The sequence below is a fragment of the Poecilia reticulata genome, linkage group LG15 (assembly GCF_000633615.1).
Source record: "Poecilia reticulata strain Guanapo linkage group LG15, Guppy_female_1.0+MT, whole genome shotgun sequence".
In the NCBI taxonomy this organism is placed as follows: Eukaryota; Metazoa; Chordata; class Actinopteri; order Cyprinodontiformes; family Poeciliidae; genus Poecilia; species Poecilia reticulata.
In genome coordinates this window covers 18,921,489-18,948,332 of record NC_024345.1, presented here as the reverse complement: position 1 = coordinate 18,948,332, position 26,844 = coordinate 18,921,489, and the positions used below count along the sequence as shown (strand labels likewise).

General features: G+C 36.9%; 1 protein-coding gene across 1 annotated transcript in view; it reads left to right on the top strand.

Moving 5' to 3' along the window:
* Positions 1-17,624, top strand: part of lmbrd1 (LMBR1 domain containing 1) — a 53,911-nt gene extending 36,287 nt beyond the window's left edge. The window contains exons 12-16 of the mRNA XM_008429860.1: positions 593-697; positions 1,995-2,144; positions 3,395-3,470; positions 15,947-16,038; positions 16,320-17,624. Of these exons, the coding sequence (XP_008428082.1) occupies positions 593-697; positions 1,995-2,144; positions 3,395-3,470; positions 15,947-16,038; positions 16,320-16,430 (534 nt within the window). The 3' untranslated portion in view covers positions 16,431-17,624. The remainder of the gene's footprint in view (positions 1-592; positions 698-1,994; positions 2,145-3,394; positions 3,471-15,946; positions 16,039-16,319) is intronic.
* The last annotated feature ends 9,220 nt before the right edge of the window (positions 17,625-26,844 follow it).

The following is a 26,844-nucleotide window of genomic DNA, read 5'->3' as shown; positions in this document are numbered from 1 at the left end:
CATCACCTGATTTTGTTTGTTTGTTTTTTGTGTGCATGCATGTGTTTGTGTGTGAAGGTCAAAAGTCTTGCGTAGTAAATAATGCTTGATTGAAGTGTTGGATTGATAGAAAATCAAATCACTGTCTTCTTCTATTTCCTCTCGGTTTTAGCCAGTGGACATAAGCATGCAATAGAAAACGCTCTGCTGTAATTAGTATTCTACTGCAGGTTTTGCAGAAAAAAAAAAAATGACAGACAGCTCAGGCCAATAAAGAATCGCTTCACAGATAGCGGCATTGATTAAATGTCTAAGACGAGTGCTTAGTATGACTATGGTGTTTAAGATATTAAGTGCTCCACAACAAGAGTGGGTTGTTAAATATGTAGCGGTCAGGTTGTAGGTTAAGTCTGAACATTTACAGTTGCCCAACTTTGTAATTGCTATTCAGTGGTTTTAATGAAGCACAATATTTAGCATATATGTTTTTTTTTTATTATTAGAGTTACATAAGCATTATTGATGGTAGAGTTATTGTTAGTTTTTTTTTTTTTTTTGTTTGTTTGTTTGTTTTTTATGTACATGAAGCTGATCTCTGTTCCTGGTATTACAGGTTTTTCCATTGGATTACATCCTAATTACAGTCATTACAGTGTACTTTGTGCTGACATCCATGGCTGGCATTCGTAACATGGGCATCTGGTTCTTCTGGATAAGGGTAAGCTAAAGATACTTTTCTGTGTTACCTTAATAAATATGGTAATGTTGTATTAAAGATCTCTGATAAATATTAAACCCATCTCAAAAGAGATTGTGACAGCACTGCCAGCGGTTGTGTCATGTCATCATTTCTACATAGCTCCGTTAAGAATGCCACACCAGATTTTCCTGTCCTCACTAACAGCTGAACTGCAATGGATGCTATCATCAGCCTCCAACTACCTCCAGAGAAAATTTTGGCTTTTTGCGTCTCTTTTTGGAGGCTACATTTCCCAACTATGTGTACTAAGACACAAGGAGTTCATTTGTCTTGTGTGAGACTGAATAAAATAAGCATTAGGAGCCTCCTCTGACACTCACAATCTTGCTTCACATTGCCTAGTTAGATGTTGATGCATGTTTTAACACAACTTTTAACATGTATTCCTTATTTCATATTTGAGGAGCAGAGGCGATGCAAGGCTTTGTGAGCAGATCCAGTAAAAAGGGTTTTGCTACTAGTGTGAAAAATAAAAACATACATACACATAGATGGATATCTGAAAATCTTTATTTCTGTTAATTATGATGATTTTTCACTTGCAGTTAATGAGAACATGCTATTTAAAATTAGGATGACATCTCAATGAGAAGTATGCTTAATACATGTTCAAAGGTTTATTCTGACAAATGATACTCATTGGGACATACTTTGTAAATATCTGGTTTCAACTGTTTTTAATATTAGGTTGCTGACTTTGCAAGTATTGGAGTGCAAGGACAGTGGGAGACGAACTGTCCCAGGACAGTCATACCGCTGGGGCTGCAGCACCTCTGCCTTTGGCATTTTAATAGCAGAAATCAATTAATTGGGCTTTATAGAATACATTAATATTAAAAGGATCCTGTTTTGAGTTATTTAATTTGCTTAGCTTTTCCTTTTTAATAATAGTGACTCAACTGATGTTTTTCCCTCTAATGTACGTATCTGTGTAAATTAAAAAAATATCTGTTTTACAAAAATAATAAATTTATTACTGTTGCAGACTAGTTTTAAAAAAAAAAGTTTTAGTGAAGCTGATGCTTCTTTTAATCAGTACTCAATTTTCAGTTTTCAACATTAATAATAGCGTCAAACATTTGTTAAATAAAAGCAATGTTGATACTTATAAATTATAATTTTCTCCATCCTATTTCTACAGAGTATAGAGCGTTTTTTTTCTTTCCAAGGCTTCAGTCCTAAGTTAGAAATTCTGGTATAGCTGCTTCCACCAGAATAAACGGTGAACAGCACATTCCTGTGTTTTTCTTCGTAGCTGTACAAAATAAGACCAAAGAGAACACGTCCCCAGGCTCTCCTCTTCCTCTGCATGATTCTGCTGTTGATTGTTCTCCACACCAGCTACATGATCTACAGTCTGGCCCCACAGTATGTCATGTATGGGAGCCAGAAATATCTTGCGCAGGTGAGGAAAAACAATTCATGTAATTTCCCATGTCTTACTATGTTTTTTGGTCTCCCTGCTGAGATCTAGCTCCTAGTGTGGGTTTCTAACAGTGTCGGTACCAGTGGGTTTAAACCACTGTGGTCCAGCACTGTGTAGGCAGCAATTTGGTCTCTATAGGCCAACAGCCAGCCTTTTATACTCTTGTTCTTTTTAAATTCTTTCTATCTGTCTGACAATGTAGCTTTTTGCTGTGCGGATTTGTTGTTTGACAGTATACCCTTTGTGTGTTGTAGCGCTGTGCTTTTTGTGTGGGTGTCTACATTTGGATTTAATGCAGAGCTATGTGTGTGTTCTTTCTAAAAACATCCTTTAAGCAGCACAATTTAAATAAACCATGGCATTGTTTTGCTAAAGCATTATCTCTCCTACTGAAAGACGAGAATGAATTTAAAACTAGCTTTACAGGTCGAACACATTTTATTCCTACCTGTTCATTTGTTTTTACCACTGGACTTCTAATTAATTTCTTTTTTTGCTGTGCCAGGACTCTGAGTGTAAGCAACAATTTCCAAGGCTAAGTTGTATTTACACTACCCTAAGTTACCATGACTTTTTTAGGACAAAGTAAAAGTAAAGTAGCCTCAGCAAGCAGATTTATAACCGGAATATGACTTTTGTGTCAAAAAGAAAAAAAGGCAGAAATAAAATATTTACTGGCACTACATGACCGATTAAAGGCCACTCAGACCACTCAAAAGTTGTAATTATTAGGTTTTCAACTGAAAAAATTGTATGTGTTAAGAGTGGCAATTTCTCACCAATCCAATCTAGAAATTCAAAATGGTGACATAGTAGAGCTTGTTGGTAGCTGCAGTAAATGTTATTTGCTATCCAAGCTCCTTTTGCAAGCTCTACAAAAGCACAAAATAATAAAGATGAAGTCATTATTAGCATTTAATGCAATTTATAGTTTGTCTGATCATTTAGTATGTCACTAAGTAAATCCCTCTGTTTTTTGGAAGCATGCTGGTTAGTATTAAGTTGCATTTACTATGCAAATAAGATCCAAACTTCTTCTTAACACCCAAAAAGCAGTAATCAGTATTCCTCTGTTTAGATAAGAGTGATCCGGATATTTCTATTTCACCATTATAAGACTTGTCAAATTGTCTGGACAAAAATACTTGAAAATATTTTTGTTATTCTGCATGAAGTAGTTGCTATGTTTTTCAAATCACCAACACATTTTTTTTTTCTGTTCGAGTCAGGCATCCTCAACTGATCCAGTGCTTGGAAATACTACTGTTAGCACTACAAAAATATGTGATGCAGACGCACCTGAGGGTAAGTTTCTTACCGCTTCTTTTCACAGTACAGGGTCACTACACTCACACCATCAAAGACGTCCTCACAGGTTTATTCTGCCATAGCAAACATGAAGGACTGGTACAAACTCAGTTTCTTAATGCAGGACATTGTTTTCTAGTTTTGATTATCATTTATTACCAGTAAGAGCAAATTATACAAAGAACAAACATTAACTCATGCAAGACATAGCATGTACTTGTGCCCATGCCAAACGCTAATTACAGTACATCAGCCATGAAAACATAAATGTGTAAATTTACATCACACCAGTGAGCTTTATTATGGTAATTTATTCATCTAACTAATGGCCAAGTTGTGATAGGTAGTGAAGGGGGCGCTGCAGTACAAAGATGGGTTTAAAATGCACTTTTTTTTAAATCAAGTTATTTGTGCTAAATTACTGAATTATCTGTACGAGTATCTCTTTCAGCGATTACAAGAAACTTTGTTAAGTACAATAAGATTATCACTCTGGGCATGACCTTTGACTATTTCATCATGAAATGTTCACAGTCGGCTTTACAACTTTCATATATTTATCATAACAAGCCAAACGTTGTTGGCTATTCAAGCCACAGCTTTCTGCATTTGCTTTGCACAGAGTGAAATTTGTGCTTTCTGAAACGAGTCTGCGTGAGTGAGTGCTCTGTCGTAACAGTGGGCACTAACTCATGCAGGTAATTTGGTAGCACCTTGTGGGCATAAATGACCAGTGACCAGTCGAGCATGGTTCTAAATTTCCCAGAGCCTGAACCAGTGCCAAAAGGAGGCGCCAAAGCCTGGTTTCCTCTCAGACCACTTAAATTACAGCACGCTGAAAGGTTATTATGGATTTGTTGCCCATCCAGGCCGAGGCATTACTGCCTGCTCTAGATTTAGAGCCACCAGGCTAACATTGTATATCTTCCACTAATGCTGATGCAACTGCTGAAACTTGTTGGGGAATTGACAAGGAACCTCTATGGGGTCTAGTAGAATCTTCCAAAGAATGTTAGCAGCAGATTCTTTGGGCCCTAGTGATATGTGTGCTGGACATATCCAGCACACATTTTTTGGATTTTAATACTGGAAATTTGTAGGATGGATTGGTGTTGGGAGTTTTTTCTACCTTAAGGAAAACCTTTCTCACCGGCCGAGTCATGTTCAATAATACAAAATGACACATAAGGTCTAATCTTACTAAAGTAACAGATCCCAAACATTCCTCGCCTGGCATTTGATATTAATAATATAATCAGTAATGCACTTTACTTGTCAGCGGCGACATTATTGTCACTGATTGGTGTTTCTTTCCATTTGAAACACTCAGACCTCTGACAGGAGGAAGTCACCCGTACAAAATAGTCTGTCTTTCACCTGTTTAAAGAATTGGCTTTCTGTACATGTTATTGCTTGTTGTTGTTATCAGAAGATTATTAGTGCAGTGAAAAGTTAATGACTCAAATAGTGCCTCAGTGCTTTCCCAAATGATAATTCACAGAGCTGGAATGCAATCAGAGTTGCTAATGAGAAATGATGAGTTAAAACGACAAGTGTATAATAAAACCCGAATGGAAGTTCAGATCTTAAAAGTGAAGTAGGAGTTGGTTGTTATCACAAACAAACATATATACTGTCCACTGTCGTTCTAAGGAAGTATGCCATATATATATTGATAGGCCATATCTTGGATAAAAAAACCCGAGAGATAAAGTAAATACAAAAAAAAAAATCCTGTTTTTGAATAAATTAAAATTAAAAAACAAATTGTTTTAAAAAACTTGAATTTGTTTATAAAGCTGTAATGTCATTACATACTGTGCTTAGGATTTTGTTTTGAATTACTTTTAAAGATATTCTTAAGAGAATCATTAAAATCTGAATCCAAGCCAGAAAAAAATAATTGGTATGGCTACATATAGCGGGGATGTTTAAACACATTTATTAATGTCTTGATTTTATTTCAACCATGCTAAAATGCAGCAGGCGAGTCTGCAGACATTAATGACAAGGTATTGACTGAAAGAGTGTGAGATACGACTAATGGACGGATAGTGGCTACCTTTGATTGTATAACATTATCTTTTACAAATTATTCTGCTTCTCTGTACATAAACAAAACAAGAACACTTGGTGTAACTTCCATTTAGACAAGGGCTCTGTTTTGCACTTTTAATGAAAGAAGTCCTGATCCGCTCCAAAAGTTAATGGGTTTCTTCCTTTACTCATTACCTTGTTGGAAGCATTACCCTTTATTTAGCTTCTGCTAAACCCTAATTAAACACAGTATAGTTTATGTGCTGGCTATCTGTGTATTAAGTACAACGTGGGTGTAACATAAGAGGCAGGAGTCAAAACTAATTAAATTAAGTTTAAAAAAAAACATGCAATTAATAGGATGCTGCATAGCAGAAATTGTTTCACAGAGTGTGAAATGAATATTTATTTTGTAAGAGTTCGTAGTATTGGCATATAAGGTGACTGAATGAGTCTAAAGGAAAGGTGTGGTTGGTGCAACCAGTTGTCTTGCAAAAGTATTGTTTCCCTTGAACCTCTTCACATTTTGTCATGTGGTATATAAATAAGTATTTCATTGGGTTATTTAATTATATTAAGCATATTGATTAAATAACCCTAACCCCTTCGTGTCCCTACACTCAAGAAAAACCACGACATGTCACTGTCTGTATGACATTCACCAGCGATGTCCAGGGTTCCACCATGCGTAGCATCTGCCTATCCTTCCGTCTGTCCGTCTGCCCTCTGCTTATCTGGGATCGGGTCACAGGAGCAACAGGACCAGGAAGGGAACACTAGACATCCCTGTCTCCAGCAGCATCCTCCAGCTCATTATGGGGGATCCCAATGTCAAAAACAAGTCACTTTATGCATACATTTGCGTTCTAAGGTCAGGCAGGATACATCAGTCCTCCAGGTAATTGTGGACTTATGTAGCCCCAGAGTTTTCTCTTAGTGGGACGTGTCTGGAAATCCTCCCTAAGGAGAAGCCCAGGGGTGTCCTGATCAGATTCCAGAGCCACCTCAACTGATTCCTTTCGATATGAAGACTCAGCTCTAAGCCCAAGTCTAGCCACCCTCAGGAGGAAGTTCATCTCAGCCTCTTGTATCCAGGATCTTATTCTTTTGCTCATGATCCATATCTCATGACTATACAGTAAGTGAGGGTTAGAACATGTGCCCCTTCCACTGGCTCTACTTCTTGCTCTACTCTACCTGGCCTCGCTCCACTCTGAAGTAATCGTGTTTCCACTGACTTGGCTAAGTCTGTAGCAGGGCAACACCTCCTGGTGGTAGGTGGTATTGAGCCTCGCCTTCAAGGGTCCTACGCTACGTACTGCGTGACCAACCTTGAGTTATCATTTTTCTGAGACAAAAGAAGAAGAGATAGCTGAGCTATTTTTTTTATAGCCTGATTATGATTGGGAAATCTGGAACTTTGCGTTTTGCCTCTGCTCTATCTCTACCACAAAAGACTGTAAAAGTGCCTGCGTTACTGAAGGTAAAGCTCCAATCCATCTCTCTGCATCTTCTCCTTCATCCTGCCATCACTCTTGAACAAGACCCCCTGATTCTTAACCTTGTCCACTTGAGGCAGAGACAAACCCCTAACCACTAGGGGACCATTCACCTTTTTCCAGTCCAGAACCATGGGCTCATGCATAAAATAATTTACTCTCATTTGGGCCACCTCACACTAAGCAGCAAACCTATCCAGAGCTGGAGGTCATGGCCTGAAGAAGCCATCAGAGCCACGTCATCCGTAATGACTAAAACAAACGTGTTGAGATAACTTGGAATTAGTTGCCTTTCTTAAAAATATATATTTTTCTGACCCACTAATCTTACATCTAGCTGTAGAAGATTGAGCTATAGTTTTTCACTGCTTCATTGTGTTTAAGACTGTAAATATATGCTCATTATATATGAAGAATTATAGAGTCACAATATAATGAAGGTGTCGAGAGTCTGAGAAATCAGTCATTTGACCAAAATTTTTTTAGGTTTTCTTTGTTTGTTTTTGGGCATTCTTTGAAACAGCTTCTGCTTTCAGAACCACGGTACCAGCTTCCATGAGTAGGAGGATGTGTCAAGCTGAAAGATGCATGCGACTGAGAGGGAATACATTCACTAATCAGCAGATTCTGTGGATATGTTGCAGGCGAACGTTTTTATATGATTGGAAAACAAAGAATTAGACCTGAACTTTTAAAAAAAATCGTATCTAACTCCTTTACAAAGAGGGAGGGAGTGTTTACTCTGACTGAAATATGTTTTTCTCTTGTAACTGAAATGTTTGCCAAGAAGTTTAGAGGAAATAATGGCTGAATGTTTGACAGGTAAAGAGCTAGACGCATGCAGTGTTCAGGTGTTGAGAACACTTTGCATATGTTTTTATTAAGAGCACATTTTTTGACATAAATCAGGGTTTTTATTCTTACTATGAAGGCTTTTATTTTATCTGTAGTACAATACTTTGCTCCATTTCATGTGTAACAATGACAGCGTGAAGACAGAAGTGTAAAACAATCCCAGCAAAATGGAAAAAATGGAGAAGAAGACAATTTAGAGTTAATGCAGACAAGAGGGTAATGGTTCCTCTGGCTTCAGGAAGTTGGAACGCCGTGTCAGGAAGAAGTCACTCTCAGTTGATCAGCTCTCACTGTGTCTTGTTCAAAAAGAACTGTGCCTTCTTTGTAAAGCTGACGAGAGCAGGAAGGTGGCAACAGGGGCGAGGATTAAAAGCTACCGTCAAGACAGTTTCCAACAGATTTAAGGATCTGCACAGAAAAGTTGCAGAGAACTTCACATTTTCACAGTTGTTATCTGGGTTGAATAAATTAGGGCATATTTTGTTCCACTGGTATTTCATCTACTGACATGGTATAGAGATTTTTGTAATGTATATATTTTTATATCCTCTTCTTGCATGTATGCCTTTTCTCTTCCATGCAGATAGCTTGAAACTTTGCCTTTAGTTATAACTTCAGTACTTTGGTTTCTCACTGAATTAATAATATAATCTAAAACCCAGATAATCATACTCAGGCAAAATACAATCCATCCCTTTTGAAACAAAATACCTCAATCAATGTTTCTGTTTGTTTTGTATTTTGTTGTAAATTGGTATTTAACTGGATATAACATACATTTACAACAAACCAACTTTGCTAAAGCAAAGGTTTGAAAGAATACTGTGTAGGTTGTGTGAATAATCAATTCTGACCTAAAGCAGTCACCGAAGCAGCGTAATTGTAACCATTCATATGATGGATGATAACTTAGATACAGGGACTGATGATGATTCAGTCAAACCTAAGCTGAGGGTTGATCCTCTCACAGCTTAAACACTTCATCTGCCTGATCGTCTTCTGCAATTAAATTGTAAAAGTATGTCGGATTAGACTTAAATTCTTTGGAATGAGCCTGTTTAAAGTTGCTTTTTGACATTGATCCAAGATGTTTACTACTATTCGTGTCTTCTGTTATGTGTTCTCACAACCCGCTAGACATAAAGTGGTTAACATGTTGAGCAGTTTTTTTTATAGTGTTTGTTTGTAAAACACTGCATTGGAAATTCAGGGGATTATTTATACTGCTAATTTTATTATTATTGTTATTATTATTATTATTATTATTTTATAATAGAGCAGCTGTTAAAATAGGAATGCGCCTCTTGCCATTTACTTTAATTGAAGACAAACTTTTGTCTGGTCACTTGCTGAGTGAAATGATATTCACAGAAACACTTGTCTGTAATACTTATTAGGCAAATTGTATTTTAGAGGATACATTTAATTATTGAACAATTACTGTGCTAGCAAAACTATTAAACTTCAGACATTAATATTTCAGAAAGTAGAAGTGGGTTTTTAGCTTTCCAGGGAGAATATTTGTGTACAACTATTACTGTGCATAATTACTTTGTAGCTTAATTATAAATGAAGATTTTCCCATTCCGTGTCTTTATTCTTATGTACTAAAGATAGAACAACAAAAAATATTTAAAAGTTTGCAAAACACACTTCTGACGTAAAAAAACACCCTGACCAGATTAGCCACTCCTTTTTTTTCAATTTTCATCATGACCCTTCCATTCTTGAAGTTTGACATCTTCTTGAGCTTTTGACAATAAACTTTTTGGGCGGCAACAGATGCTGTTCACAGAGCTGGACTCTTCTCTTTTTCCATCAAACTCCTGTTTAAGAATCCTCCACAGGTTCTCAGTAGACTTTAGATCAGATGAAGAAGGGAGCCATGTCATTATTATTTAACATTTAAGACTTTTACTGCGAGCCTTAAAGTGCAGTACTTCAATGCAAGTGACGAAGCATTGCACTGCATAAAAACCATGGTCATCTTGATCTTTATCTGAAGTATCCTTCTGCTTGAAGGTTACTTCTAAAAACAGATGGCAAGCTTGGGAGTTGATTTTGCATCCTTCTTTAAAATGAAAATGTCCAACTAGCTCATGTTTTAGTGAAATGCCAGCCGATACAAGTACCTTTCTTTCACCTCACTATCATCTGAGTCAAGTGGAGCTTTATGGCTGGTACTGATGGAACCACAGCCCCATCTGGTTCTTAAAGAGTTCCTCGTATTTCATCACTCCATAAAACCTTTGAAAAACCTGCTTTCAGATCGTTTTTGCCCCCCAGTCATGACTTCTCAACTCATGTGCCATGTTCTTGGTCTGGTTTCAGCCTGCCTGTCTCTGGCCATCTATTTGAGAACTGAACACCTTTTACTTCTCGTAAGCCTATCTCAGATGAGGTGAAAAAAACAAAAGAAGGGCATTCTTTGGTAAAAAAAAAAAAAGTTCCTTCAGTTCACACTTATATACTCGAGGGGCATTCTTTTGTAATAATCGCTGGTTTTACACTGAGGCAAAGGAGGGTAGAAGTCAAGCTTGTGACTGAGTGGCCAGCTGGACATAATGCGTTAATGACACAAACATCTTGGCAAGCAGGTGCTCTGTGCAAAAATATCCATTATCTCCTCTAAGGTCACAGCCATATCATTACTCATTTACTCAGCATAGTGGAAATAAATGGTCAGAAATTACAGGTTCTCCGCAGCAGTGATGGCACATTTATTTTAATATTTTTATTCTATTAACCCCGGTATTGATCAGGCAACTTGTACAAACTTAAATTCTTGCAGTACGAAAATCTCCAAGTGGTTTTACTTCATTTAAATGACCTGAATGAAACTCACAGAAGGTTATGCATCAAAGAAGGCTGTTTTCTCAAATTATTGCTCTGCAGAATAGCTTTTTGCAGGAGATGAGTCTATTTCACACTTTATTTCTACCAGTCTAGCCACAAGTTTTGCTTTTGACCCTGCAGATCAATTTTCCAATCAAAATCTCATGGACTTTGGCCCATTTTCCCTCTAATCAATGTCTTTTTGTCAGTTCGTTTCACAGTATGTGAGATTCTTTGGTTGTCAATTTAAGTTGTATTCTAGCCGCAATCATATGGGCGCTTTTCACCCAACAAGACATATTGACTCAGCGAGGAAAATTTTTAATACACAGAAATGTTTTTTTTTTTTTTTTTTTTTTTTTTTTTTAACGCCAGACTCCTGTCTGTTTCCTAGCAACTTGCCAGTTTCCATAGCATTGTTTTTAAAGAGCTTCAGGAAAACGATGGTCACAATTTATGTTGCCTCTGAGATCTCAGGTGCCCGAGCAATTTTCAACAGCAGCCTTTCACAACACCAACACAAATTAATAGTAATTTTCTTTGCTGCAGGGGGATCATTATCAATTTGCATTACAATGGAATGTGTCACTCTAAAACTATCTTCCTGAAAGAGAAATCTCCATCTTGTTGCCAACAGACCGCCATTACCTTTTGCAGAAATATTCAGAAGCCCTTCTCAGCTGGTATCATCATGTTTTAATGGTTAGAATTCAAACTCATCAATATTAAACCTAAGATAATGAATGTTTCCTTAATATTTTCAGCACTTTAAACTGCCCTGTTTCATAATCTGGATAATTCTTGATCATTTAATTGACCATTTGGATTGGTTTTAACTTTACTCATTGACTATGCCTTGAGGTTTACCTTTTGTGCCTGAGATACAGAGAAAGTATTGAAGAATTCTTATCGATGTGATTGCAATTTCCAGTAGTGGCATCACAGTCAAATATTGTTATCACGCATCCTTAAACAGGAAAAACATTTTTGATATGTCTATTTTTTTTTTCTTCTGTTTAAATATTTAATTTTTTTTTATGAAACCATAAAAAATGGTATGTGTGTCTTTTTGCTGTTTTGCGGTGCGAAGCCATGACCCAAAAACCGAGAAATGTACCAAAGCATGTTTTTACTGCTTCCCCCTCACTCTAAACCTATACATAAGACATCAGATTCCGAAAAGCCTGCACCATGACAACGCTTTACCTGATGTTGTATAACCCACAGGAATGGAAAAACAGGACCTACATTTTAGATACCTGTGTTTTTCATCTCCTTCTTCGACTCATGTTATGCCCAGATTACTTGATGAGGTCAAGTAATGATGGATCGCTTTAGTCTCAGACATTTTGTGTGTCTGCGTCGAGAGTTCTTGTAGACGCCGCAAATAATTTTTCTACCGTGAAAGAGGCTTTTTGCGAATTTTCATGGCCTGTGTTTCTTTGAGAAAAGCCCCGTGTCTTAAAAATAATTTTACTGAAGGAACATCAGCATCCTCAGAGGACACTTGAACAAAAATGCTCCATTGCATTTCAGATTGAGAGGGGGAGAAAGGAGAAAAAAAATAAAAAAGCGTAAGTGCACAGTGATGCTTCCAGAGCACTTGCTTATAAGAGAACCTTCAAAAGAACACCGAGAGCTTGCATGTGTGCACTGGGCTTTCTGCATGCGTTTTGACTGTGGACATGAAAGACATACATTATTCATCATCATGGTACACAGGGCAGCACTCACCTGAGGATCACAAGTCAAGGTGAAATTACCTGCACCCACACGCCGGGCCCGTGCTCTTATGAAACACCAGCGATGATTTCAAGGTGAAGCCAGTCGGTGTTGTACATGATAATATATTTAGGCAGACCACTGTTGTGAACCATCTGTAGGTCCCAGACCTCAGAGGTTCAGTGAAGCAGCTGTAGAGCTGCAGATGGCTGTGAGAAGGAGTGGAATCATGGGAATCAGGGAAGACTCTGCTGCTTCCTCCTCTTCATCATCATCATCATCATCATCATCATCATCTTCTTCTCCTCATCTCTTGGTCCTGGGATTTAAATGCCTTTCTTCCACCTCTGTCATAAGTGGAACAGGGCAGAGGTGGATACATTTCTTGAATTCCAGCTTTCTGTCTGGATGAGCTTCGACTGCATTGGGTTTTAATGCATCGGTTCTGAACCTCGGCCATGACCAGTTGTGGCTTTGGATTTTGATGTCCTGTAGCTTCATGTAAGTGTGTCTGCACTGTTTATGGAGTTCAGGTCAGTGTGAAGAGCTCTGTTAGAAACGGCGTGACAGGAGCAGCACAGCAGGGTCAGTGTTAATCCTCCAGATGGATCTCTAATAAAGCCAGACAGAGCATTTTAAGCAAATCCAGATTTTTTTGGACTTTCTGTTCCGTTATCCTGTTGACATAAGTTTTAATGAGGAATACATTTACATAGCATTCTGTACTTTCTAGTGTCTGTATATGGCAGCTCATTAAGAAATGAGATCTTGGTGGGGATTTTTTTATTTTTCTTCACCATTTTCCTATATTAAGAATCAAACTGCAGAGTATAAGCACTGCACCCTTTCAGACATCACCCCTTCTAATATTCATTCACTTAGTGACTCAGCCTTGGAACGCTGGCTGTCCTTTCTTGTCTGAATCTGTCTGACCAATACATGTATCAGTTTAAGGAGACTCAAAAACTGGCATCATGAGGAAATCCAGGTTTGTTTAGCAGAATGAGAAATTATTTATAACATGGAACAGGAGCATTACTGTAATTTATTTTTCATTCGGATTTATTTTTGTTTTCATGATCACTTTTGAGAAATGCTAAAGACATTAGTTTTGCTTTTATCTGCCAGGGCTCCTAGGGAATTAAAAAGCCTAATACAGAAGAAGTGTTTATTGGTTCAGTAAATGAGCTGCAGTTGAGTAAGTGGTTAATCATTCAGCGCTTCAAGTAGAGGTAGGCTGATTTTATCAGCGGCTGATAAACCGTCCGATACGAAGTGCTTTTTCTGTTGTTTTTTTTTTTTTTGTCTTATCCGCAATCAGCTGTGCACTCCACAGGTTTTTAAACAGGCATGTTTTTGAACATCACACTGTTGTTCTGTTGACAGAATGAAAACAAGTGAAACTCGTCTTGCCTTTAAATGGATACGTGTAGACTGTACAGACCAGTGGCCAGAAGTCCATCTGTGCTAGTTTCTGAATTAAAACGATTAACCAGTGAGAAGGGTATGATTTAAATTGTTAATGTTAAAAAAAAGAGAAAAGTTTCACATTGTTAAATATCCGCTGCTATTTTAAGAGGAAACAATTATTCATAACCAACTCTTTGTGGCAGTCTAGTCTGGAGATCTTTTTTTTTCTTTTTGTATCACATAAAGACATTGTTCAAACTCCTACAGTATGTTTGCCTTCTTGGTTTCAACACAACCATACATATATGATCTGATCATATTTTTTCAGAATATAGAACTGAAGGACATGCAGTAAATGTCCTGTAAAGCTACTCATTCACTGCATGTTCTTCACTTCTGTCTCTGCGCTTCTTTTTGTAAATCTACTCATAGATAACGGTCACTTGCACAAATTTAGAAAAAAAGGAAAGAAAGAAATGCTTTTTTGATATAAATTATTTTAAAAAAATAACTATAAACATACCGGTGGCAAAAGTACAGAGTTTTTAGTTAACAGTAGGGATGTAGAAAAGTCGAGAGAGGGCACTCCCCCCTTAATTTGTAGGATTTTATGTTTTCTACATTTTCCTGGTATTTGGGTTGTCAGTGGTTGGTAGTTTTGTACACTTGATGTTAGATTTAAAAATTTCAGGCACTGGTAAAGACTTACAACTGATGATTTATTGATTTATTGATGTTTATTAATTTTCTGAGCTGCAGGTGTAGTTGTTCATGGGTTAAAACCGAAGCCACAAACTTGCACATTCAGGAATGTTGAAAGCAGGACTTGACACAGCTGTGTGTGTGTGCGTGTGTGTGTGTGTGTGTGTGTGTGTGTGTGCGTGTGCGTGCGTGTGTGTGGGTGTGTGTGTGTGTGTGCGTGTGCGTGTGCATGTGCGTGTGTGTGTGCGCGTGGGTGTGTGTGCATTAATTGTAATATTTCTCTCCAGTCTTGTGACTGAGGTCATGTGGATGACCCTCTTAGTTCTTTTCATTATTGAGAATGGGTTCACTATCACCCATCGTTTTCACCGAATCACAAAAAGGACCGTGTAAGATTAAAGATTTTTTTTTTCTCAACCTGCAGGTGTGCGGCTCTTTGGCTGTAAGAATTTGAAACGCATTAGAATCTGCGGCTGTCTGCATGTATACCCTGTAAACACTGGCTCACAGTCTTTATGATTTGTTGATGCCTGCTTCATGCTTTTTTTTACCTTTTGGCTTTTCCGCAAGTGAAACTCAATATGTTTGAGGCGAGGCACCATTAAGTGTTACATCATTCTAGTTTTATTCATTGGTTCTGCCAGTTTCACATCGACAGTGACACAACTATCCTCTCCTCCAACTGCTGGTTGTCTTTTATGGTTAGAATAACAAAATTGCCTGAGGCACTGCTCCATTTTGTAATGGCTGCCTGTTTTTAGCTCTTAAGTGAGTTCAGACACCTTTATAACTCAGACATATCATACACCATGTAGCAATGGATGTGTCACAATTTATTTGATTCCTGATGTGCTTTTTTTCTTCCGCTTGGTAGCAGCACATAGAAGCTACATATCTGCGTCAGCAGACAGGAAAAATGTAGGGGGCGGGACTGTATCTGAAAACCAGTAATATACCATTCATATATATCAATCATACTTGTTTTCACCTTTTTTTCTAAGGACTATCAGAAATTGGCAGAAAGATACAGGTTCTCTAATAGTGGTAGGTTTAATCAAGCAAAAAGTGATTAAATTACAGTATCATCTTGATTTGTGCATTGGAGTTTGTGTCTAACTTTTATCTTAAAACAAAGTGCATTTCAGGACACGTTGTCTTTGACGTGTTCATAGACCGAAAGTAGATTTTGTACTTTTTTTTATTTTTAATAAATACAAACCTCAAATTTTTCAGTATTTAACCTGCAGATCATTAATCAGAACTGGCCTACAAAAATATGGTTAATTTACATCAAATTAGCTCAAGAATTAGGAGAAAGAAGCATTTTAAAACTGTAAAATGTTCCTTCCATGTTGTCTTTTTCTTCTGCTGCTAATAAAAATGTAAAAAAAAGTTCTTGCCTCTCTTTTTCAGATGAGTGCACTGTGACGAGAACCTATCTCTTCCTACACAAGTTCTGGTTCTTTAGCACCATCTACTACTTTGGGAACTGGGCTTTTATTGGGGTAAGTTACAAAACGTTGACAAATCTCTTCATTAACCTTTGTTAAGGAGGGAGTTGGAACGAGGCTCTCTGGAACAGGACATCTCATCATGTGACGTCCTGGAGTCATAATGTTGTGAGAGAGGAATCAGAAATGCAGCTTAGTTACCGCAACAGATCAGAAGGATTAAACGTGTATTTCAAAAGCATTCCTGGAAAAAAACATTTTCAGGGAAGAGTGGCCGAAAGGTGCACGATTCAACTTCTGGAAGTAAAATAATCTTTTTTCTCTCATTATTTCAGGCTTTTCTTATTGGCCTGGTGGTGTCTTGCTGCAGAGGAAAGAAATCTGTGATCGAAGGAGAGGTGGAGGCCGATGACTCAGACTTGAGCGATGATGAATATGTGCACTGAAAAAAAAACTAAAAAACTTTTCACTTGCAGTCATAATTTAAAGGGACTAAAAAGCATGCTTTCTTTAACAAATAAATGAGTGAACTAATTAAATGGAATATTCTGGATTTCTTTTTTTTTTTTTTGGATCCCAGGCTTGTTTGAGTTGACCCGCTCTTCCCCTTTAATGAGACAGCTCAGACTGATTGTAGTGTCCTCCTCACTCAATTTTATTGATGGCTCTGGGATTCTGGGAGTGTCCTCCAACTCAATCCTACTCACAGGATTCACATTTCGACAGTCTGACTCAAATTGGTAATTCTTTAGGAGAAACACTGACGTGAAACATTTACTGTTCCAAAACTCGATGTTTAGGCTTCTTCTGTCGCACAGTAGATTTCTATTTTTTATATTTACATCCTTAAGGTACTCCTTCTAGTCTGCTTAAATTATTTATTTGTAACTACATCTACACCTTCTTTGGTACATATTTGAAACCCATCAGTAGTTATACTTAATAGCTGGTTGTTATAAACACGGTGATTTCTAAGAAGTAACATTTGTGACACTGTGAAAGGCTTGCTTTAAGTTGCATAAAGCTTAAGTGGTTATACTGTATTTTCTTCCATCTGCTGTTATATAATGAAGCGTACCTGCGCCTGCGGACCCGCTCGATGTGTGAAATGTAAAGAACCAGTTGCATCTGTTGTGTTTTCAGGTTGTTGTTTTTTTCGTTTTTTGTTGTTGTTCTTTCTGCAGCTTCAACATGGATTTTTTTGGTGGAATTTGGAAGAAAAAGAGAAACTGAGAGGTGAAAGTAACCGGTTATGGATGATGTGTTTTAATAAAGGCTTTGTATCATTTTAGGTTTTACTTTGAAGTTAATCAGCTGCAGCCTTGTGAAATAGCTTTTAATGGCACCTTTTAGCCATACACAAATGTATTTCTCTATGTACATATCTCAAATTAAGACCAAATCATAATGTCTTTTTTTTTTTTTTATGTTTGTGCCTCATGAATGCAAACTAAAATGATGGGCACATGCACCTTTATTTGTCCAAGCTTTCATAACTCAACTTAGAAGAGTTTCCAGTTTTGAAATGACCTGGTCATCTTTAGAGACGGTTACATAATGATTTTGGGGGAAGGTGTGCTATTATTCAATGGTACCTGCATTTGAAAAAAAAAAAAAAAGTAATAAAACAATTTAAAACATTCTTTGTCTATTAAGGTTTATTTAATCAGTTTTCAGTGAAATGTTTTTATTTGAACAGAGCAACCGAGATTTTTTTTTTTTAGGGAATCTACGGCGTAGTTAAGCATTTCTTGATCAAAATCTAATATTCAGTCTACATTATTTTACATTGAAGATTTTTTAAAGCAGTTAGCCTTGCTCACAGCATTGCTAAAATATGTTTTTCCTAATAATCTGTTATGTTCTGTGTGTTGGTTCAGCTATTCTCTTGCAATCTAAAAGTTGAAGGTTCAACAGTCACAAAGCTAAAGAGCTCAATGGTACAGCTCCATAAAGTAGCGACAAAAATATTGAACTCCCACATAATGTTTTAATTTCTCTGAGCTCTATTTGTGAATGTTCAAAAAGTTGCATGCTAATTATCAGTATTTTGAGTAAGAAAAATACTGATGATTAGTATTATCGGTATGACTTTGAGTGGGACCCAAAGTCACATTCTTTGGGTCGTAATGTTTTAAATATAAATTAAAAATGAAGAACTCCATAAATATGTTTAATTCCACATCATAAAGAAAACGTGGTGCTGAAGATTGTGGTGCTGCTTTGCACCTTCGTTTCTGGTAGGCACCGAATATACACAGGAAGAATATGAAAGAGATTAGCCGCATATATTAAAGTGCAATACATAAATTTCAATCTGCTTTGAAAAAATGAGCAGATGAAACAGCTCTGTAAGTATATAAATTTTTACAGAGGAACATAACGGAAATGGTTTCTTTATTGTGTACTGTATGTGGATCAAGTATTAGAGAGGGCATCAGTGTAGTATCATTTGGTTCAAAAACTTTTAGAGTAAACAGGTCTGTAGTTTGAATTGTTATTTCAAAACCTCCTATTTGGATCATATTTGAAGAAGGAAAAAAAAACCTGGAAGTTGCTACAGGTTGAGTGAAAATTGCCCACTTTCCCAATCATCCATCATTACATGTCTGACCCTGTTATCAAAGCCCCTCCTAGATTCCTTTTCATTTATTTTGTCCATCATACTCTGTATGGGATTTCTTTTTAATATCTGTCCCGGTCAAATTGGTGATGGAGCTACAATTTAAAATCCCACTTTCACACTATTCAGATGCTAAATACAAAATTGCCATCAGCCCAAAGCTTGGGCTTTGACACACACACACACACAAAAAAAGAAGTGTAAAAACATGAAACCTTTTTGAGTCATTAATGCTTGTGGGCTGACAGTTAAATACACCCATCCCTGGATTATCTTACTCACATACTTCTCACTGCCTGCTTTAAATGGATTTGCATATGATTTTTATGTCCAATTAGGGTTTGAGGTATGTCTACCTTGTAATGTGAGTTAAGCCGCGATGTTAAGTTCCACCCGTGCATTTACCAATAAAGTAAAGAAGACTTGTGCCAAAAACATGAGTTTTCTACATTTAACAGGGAGGATTTTATGATCACAACAGAGGATTCCGGCTGTTCAGAGAGCTACTTTACTTGTCATACCTTATATTTAAAAGCCTTCTGTCTAAATGTCTTCTTTTACGCCTTCAAGAAGTGTTGCAACTCTTGCAAGGAAAAATGTGAGTATAATTTAGTAAAATAATGTCTGAATAAATGAAATAACCCTGCTTTACCAGGGATTATTGGTACGATGTGTCTATTGGCCATCCGTAACAGATGTGCAGACTTCTGTTTCCCTTTTTGTTAAATCAATTTGTACCTCCACCAGTCTACAGGCATTCACTAGGAAAGTAATAATTTATATCAGTCCAGTTAGGTCAGGTGTTTTATCTCTACACACATCTGGCCCTGGCACCAGTTAAAACAGGAACTTGAGTCAAAGCCACACTGAAAGTACATTGATTCAACTAATAAATGCTTCTGTATATTTTTAGATTTTCTCTTTAAACAAATGTTTGATAACTAACAAGGAGCACATGAATACAACACAACGTGTCGAAACATTACCTAAGACAAACATCTGGTCTTGCAATCATACAATACCACACATTTTCTTTTTTATGTCTCTGTATGCTACCAGTAGTTCATTTTTGTCCTCTGTAGAGGACATTTCTAAACTTGAATATCTCCCACCCCCTGCATTCTACTGAATTAATTCTTTTTGGCTTTTCAATGATGCCACATGTGAAGGGGTGGGACTTTTATACTTTCCTTTTTCTCATTCATAAAAATCACGTTCATCAGTAGAAGCACATTTTATGGGGAGACAAAGTAAGTGCATAAAACTTTTTATTGTGCAAATTTTGGTTTAAAATTTTGTTGGCATATTCTAAATAAGTCTCTTAGCAGCATATTAAAATATTCTATGAATTGTTTTGACTGTATTTTATCGTAGTATTTAAAAGTTTAAAAATTGTTCTCTGCAGTGGACATTTGTAATTATTTTTGTTTTTTCTGTATCCATCCACCCATTCATCCATCCATTCATCCATCCATAAATCCACCCACTCATTCATCCATCCACCCATTCATCCATCCATTCATCCATCCATCCATCCATCCATCCATCCATCCATCCATCCATCCATCCATCCATCCATCCATCCATCCATCCATCCATCCATCCATCCATCCATNATCCATCCATCCATCCATCCATCCATCCATCCATCCATCCATCCATCCATCCATCCATCCATCCATCCATCCATCCATCCATCCATCCATCCATCTTCTAATCACCCTTGTCCCTTAGTGGGGTTGGGAGGGTTGCTGGTGCCTATCTCCAGTTAACGTTCAGGGTGAGAGGCAGAGTCACCCTGGACAGGTCGCCAATCTGTTGCAAGGCAACACAGAGACAAACAACCCTGCACGCACACACCTAGGGAGAATTTGGAAAGCCCAATCAACCTGACAGTCATGTTTTTGGACTGTGGGAGGAAGCCGGAGAACCCGGAGAGAACCCACCGTACACGGAGAGAACATGCAAACTCCATGCAGAAAGACCCTGGGCTAGGAATCGAACCCAGAACCTTCGTGCTGAGCAAAGGTGCTCAGTTTTGTCAATGTGAAATTCATTCTTATGTTGATGTTTGGATATTTTCTTTGGGACAAACTGGTTGCCATCAAGGTTCAATTTCAAATGTATGGGGTTCCAATGTCCACTGTAATGGACACATCATATTTGAAAAATAAAAAATTGTTTTCCCCCCAAAAAATTTTCAGTATTCTAATTACCTTACAAAGATTGTGGAATTAAAAAAAAATGGTGATTGGACAATAATTTTTTTCCTGGTAGTCAGGAGTAAGGAGTATATATATATATATATTAATTAATCTTTTACTGAGCATACAGAGACATCCTTAAATTAAACATTAATTATTGTAGATTAGATTCAAATAAACTTCTAAAGGTTTCTGACAAGTATCCAAGCTCTGCTTTATCACCCTTGAAACTGTTAAAACACACTTATTTGTGTTTAGTTCACAATCAGAACATGTCAATAACCAGGGGCACCTTGACACAGACTCTCTCTGTTTCCCAAACTCTGCGGTTGCTTTTCTGTAAAACGTATTCACTCTGATTGGAGACTCCAAGTGACTCCCTCGGCGGAGATTGCAGTGGTTTTGATTTTCCTGGAGCAGTACCAAGTCTGCACTCTGCTCCCTGATTGTGTTATCTAGTGCTGATCAAGAGACACAAATTGACTGCATTTTGAGCAGATGTTTGTGTTTGCTGATGTTGGTGGTTATGCATATTTATGTGTTGAAGGAATAGGGAGTCTTGGGGGTCTCAGTCCAACTCTGAATTATTATTGATGTCATAACATTTTTGAGATAAACCTGGATTTTTAAGTTGAACTTCTGGGAATTGATCCGTTTAAGTGGTCTTGTGATAAAAGATGTCGATGTCTCGGAGAGGCCTGGGTGCAATTCTTGTTCAAGCTACAAGCCGAGAGAACAATGGTTCTGACACAGTACAGACAATATCAGATGGAAATCCAAAAGCAGATAGCAGAATTAAATCATGAACTACTTAATAAACTTGGACTAAGATTAATTTGGTTCCGTCGTCATTGACAACAATTGTTTCACCAAATTGCCATTTTTAGCAGCTTGTTGGTTAAAACACGGAACACGCTGCCATCTGTAAATTCCGATGTTTTGTTAAGTGTTACCAGATTATGCAATTATTAAAATCTACAATCTGGATTACAAGACAACTCACCTCACATTTGATGATATCATTCTTTATTAGACACACATGAAACCAAACTTTATGGAGGAAACAACATCAAGCACACCGTTAAAATGTGCAAAATGCACCACATACATACAAAATATAGCAAGTCGTTAAAATTTAAAGTGTCAAACTTTCAAACTTTTCTTCACAGCCTCCCTTCACAATCAGAATGTAAAAGGATGAAGCCCCAGAACACGATTTGATTATCAAAGCCTAGCCTGAATGTTTCCTATTTATGAATGCTATTGCTCAGTTTTATATGTTTTCATTTTTATTTTTTCATGTTGTGCAAACTTGTGATTCTTCTCTCTTCACCCTTATTTGTATGCACAAAGAAAAGGGTAAACTTTTAAAAATATATTTATTATTTTCTGATGCTGATGTTTAAAAGCTAAACATAAAGCATGTTTAGCTTTTAAACTAAACATGTTTTATGTTCATATATTGTGACTTTGGAGAAAAGACTGATTCAAAGTATTTTATGTAACTTCATGCTGTCATTTAGGTTCTGTTTAAGTGATTTCATAATTCTACAGATCAGGCAGCCTTCAGGCGTGAGCGTTCAACAGAGACCTGTTGACTGATTGACACATAGGGGCCAGGTTGATAAATGAAATCCTAATTTGAAAACTACACATTCTTTTTACTCAAGGTTATCTTTGCTGATATTACATTTTGTTCATTGAAATATTTAAATGTGCAAAGAAATTACTTTTTTCCAGGATAGTATGTCCGTTTTACACTTCTTGGTGAACCCCAAGCAGATGAGAAGTGCTCATGCTTGGGATTTATTTGGTAGTTCACTTTGTCAAAACTCTGGTCTGGATATAAGAGCTGGAGAAGGTCCATCTTATACTGTTTGCTCAATATCAAACCTTGCAAAGCGATTAAAACTTAGGTTGCAAACAAACTTTAACAAGATCAAAGTGGCCACTTTTTGGTCATTTGTCTAGAGAGACGGGTGAGATGGGTTTTATATAAAGGCAAAATATGATTTTCTGTAATTCTATAGAGAATAAAATAGATACCTAGAGGAATTACAGACTACTGTCACTATTTTTCTGGCCCTCTGTTGCTATCATCCATCTTACTGTTCTCTGGGAAAAGGGACTGAAATGTATTTTATGCTGCATACCAAATACCTTCTAGGTACTCTTCTAGTGATGCACTCTATCAAGAGTCTGAAACTTTTACTTCACAGTTGTGGTGTAAAAAAAAAAAAAACTTTTTTTTTTATTTGCAAATTTTTCTATCTTCATTAGTTTTTGCTAAATTGTATTAAAATGTGAGCTTTGCATCTGCAAGTTTAAAAAAAAAAACTAAGCAAATCAGTTCCTCCGGTGCTTGAAGTCGTCAGATAGTTCTGTGACGATGGAGCCGCCTGCCTCACCTCTCAGTCAGGCCTCAGGGGACACAAGTGATTCAGGATCAATGTGATTATGTTGATTCAGTGTTTAGAGGCACAAAGCAACTTCGCCTCTTTGCTCTTATGAGCCTGTGGGACGTGCCACTTTCCACTCAATGAAAACATGTCCAGCAGGCTTGTCAGCATGTCCATTACGAACAGCTGAACAGATCTCGCTGCTCTTGCATAAACAAGCCGTTGGGAGGAAAACAGTTTTCTCTATAGAAAAAAAGTGGCATACGGTAAAGAACAGGAAAGTGAGAAAGATTAAATCAATAAATATCACCTTTAGGGTTCCCAGAGTATGATCATTTTGAGTAAAAAGAAAATGTCATGATTTTATGCATCGTGCTATTATCCATCCATCCACCATCGTCTCTACCTGTTTCTCCTTGTCTTCATCCCTGCCTGAGTGAGAGGTGAGTTACGCTCTGGACAAGTCGCCAGTCCAACACAAGGCAAAATAGAGACATACAGGACAAACACATGCATGTGCACAATTATACCTAAAGGTAAATTAATGTTTTTTTTTTTATTGTTTTAAATAGTCATTTAGATTTTGACATTAACAAATAAACACCCATTAATACTGGTAACCAGCACATCCATAGTCATCAGCAGCATTTTTACTATTTACCTTAAAGGCTTTAGTAGAAAAATAAATTGTGGTACAATGTAGCTTCTTCATCTCATGCAGAAGAAACATGCACAGTTTTTATCCCCTATATTTTTCTTCATATGAAAGAATGCTTAAAAGTAGGACAATAAAAAAACAAATGGTCTACAACAATCTTTATACCTGAAATGTACTTATCAATATGAAAAAACTTTACATGTGGAACCTTCAATTTTTGGAGCAAATGTGCAATAAATGCCAAAAGCAAAGTAATAACTACTTTTATATCTGCAGGAAGTAGTAACATTGAGGGGGCCAACACAACATATTCAATAATTTTCTTCCTTGCGGCGTTGAGGTCTGCACTCAGCAAATACGTGAATCTGATTTAATTTTTGTGTAGGTTCACCAACACCAGAAACATTTTTTTTTTCTCTGCTGTGTAGCAACACTGATGGCTATCAATGCCTTGCAAAGATGTTTAACTCTTCATTATTTTTGTTTTATGCCAACCACAAAAGTTAATGCTTTAATTTATTTAGTCAAAAGCCAACACAATGCAGAGCAAATTGTAAAGCAGAAGGGAACCAATACATGAAATCAAAACTTTTTTTTTTTTTTTTACAAATTAACACCTGAAAACTATTTTGTTCTCAGCCTCATTTACGTTGATATTTCAGAATTAAATTTCAATATAAATACAGTTATGCGAAGGCCTCTGTCATTTGAAAGAAAACATTGGGGAGCAAGCAGCATCGCAAAGTTTGAAGAACCTACAGGTCAAGGATAAACCAGTGGATTAGTTTAAAGCAGCTTTATGGTATGAAACAGATTTGGCCCCCATGTCTTGAGTTTGACGCATGCTGTGGGATATTGGCATAATAAAAAAGAAAAGAAAGAAAAAAAAACACTCTAACAAAGCCAATAACAGTAGTGGATATAATTAACCCAATTATGTCTTGTAGTCTAAATTGAAAGGCACTGTGAATTCAGACGTTATTATGCTGAACGAACTCCAAATTTCATCACTTTAATTTGTGTGCAGACAACGTTAGAGGACTCCAGAGTCCTCATTCCAGTCCACCAGGGATCATTCTCTGTTTCTTCATCTTTTTTTTTCCTCTCTTGTCCTTGTTCTTCACTGAAAATGAAGTCATGCCTCCTCTTCCTCCTCCCACTTCTTCAGGCACTTCCTCTTCTCCTGTTCGGTGGACCTCCGCATCCCAGATGGGAGAAGGGAGCACATGCTTGCCGCTCTCATTGCCGTACTGCACAGACCAGCAGACAGAACAAACAAGATTTTGCCTCAGCTCTGGCAGCTTCCTCCCATTAGAGCTCTGTGTGGACCTGTCTGTCTGAGGAAGCTGATCTTATCAGCAGAACCCTCAGGAGGCACACAAACGTATTAGGGGTTTAAACGTTTCCCAGCCAAATTTGGAAATTGAATATAGTTGGTGGATTGAAGAGAAGAGGCAGAAAACAGTACAGAGCAAATCTTTAACTGTAATTGGAAGTTTTAAGTCACTGATTCAACCTGAGATAAAAGTCAATACAGCAGATGCCTTATAGGGCACTCTTGAGGACCTTTTGAATTGTTCCATCTGTCCAAATTTAAACAGAATCTAGTTTAGTTTTTTTTTTTTTTTTTTTTTTTTAAGCGTGAGATTTTAAAGCAGTGGTGTATTTTGATCATAAATTTTCTTAAAGGGATATTTCTATGTTTTTGAAGCAAGATTCTGGTAATAGGTTATAAGTACTTACTAATTCAGATTAGTAAGGATGATGCTAACAACTAGTGAGAGTGGCCAAGACCAAATTATGCTTTTATCTTGTAGCACAATCCTTTAAAACATCATCACATTTGCACTGGATAGTTATTTACAAAGAAGTTGATGATTACTTACAGGAAATGGACAAAGGAGGATGTGCAACACCAATTATATTCCTCAATAAAACATGTCCTAAGAGTGGAAATTGTAAACTACAGGTGGTAAGATGAATTGAATTGTATCGGTTCATGAACATATGAATGTACGGCAAGAGTGACAGCAGTAAAACAGTCATGACAAGACAGATTTCTTTTTTTAATTTCAAATGTTTGGAAACATTAGATCTTTTCTTTTCTTTTAGGTTGCTTAAGGCTCTTTTAGTGCTGACATTCCTGCTGTGGAATGATCTTATTTTCTCTGTAGTGCCTCCAGTATTTGGGAAGAGAACTGCAGGGAGTGCTCCAAAAATAAACCTCGTTTTTCATGAACTCAAGAGACCAGCACAGCTTTTTTTTTTTCATCCCCATCCCATGAATTAACTATTATTCTTGAAGAAACAACATGCTGTGTGGCATGTGCGTTGAATACAGTGTGGACCGATGTCTGAGTTTATATTTATTATTTAGATTCGCCACAAGGTGTTCCGCTATTTCTCTTGCATTATTTCAGTCAGTGCTTTAAAAATGTTCCCACTGCTTATTTTAACAATGAGACAATTTTTTTGACTATGTTGATGTCACCAAGTTTACATTTATGAAAATAAAATCTAGTTGTAATTTTACCCTATTATTTAATGATCATAATCCAGAAAATCCATTTTATGCTTATTTTTAATGACTGATTTGCACTACAGATTTCAAGGATGATGCTTACACCATGAGCTAATTTGCAACACTTATCTCTAGATGGGCTTTAATAAACAGCCCATTTTACTGTAATAGTTCATCATATTGTGTTTTAGTTCAATGAAAATAATTTAATTAAACCCAGTTGTGCTTGAGTCCTAATCAAATAGCATCTAATCAGTCCTTACTGGTCCTGTAACTTTAATTTATTGGATTGTTGGTGGTGCGTTGAGATCCATTTTGTATTAGCTTTACAAGCAGAAATATCCAACCCTATGAATCATTTCCAGTCTACTATTCATATAACAGAGAAGTAAAGTAATGTAAAAAATGTGTAAAATCATTTTGATTTAGACTGCTATTATGTTTTTGCTTTTCGT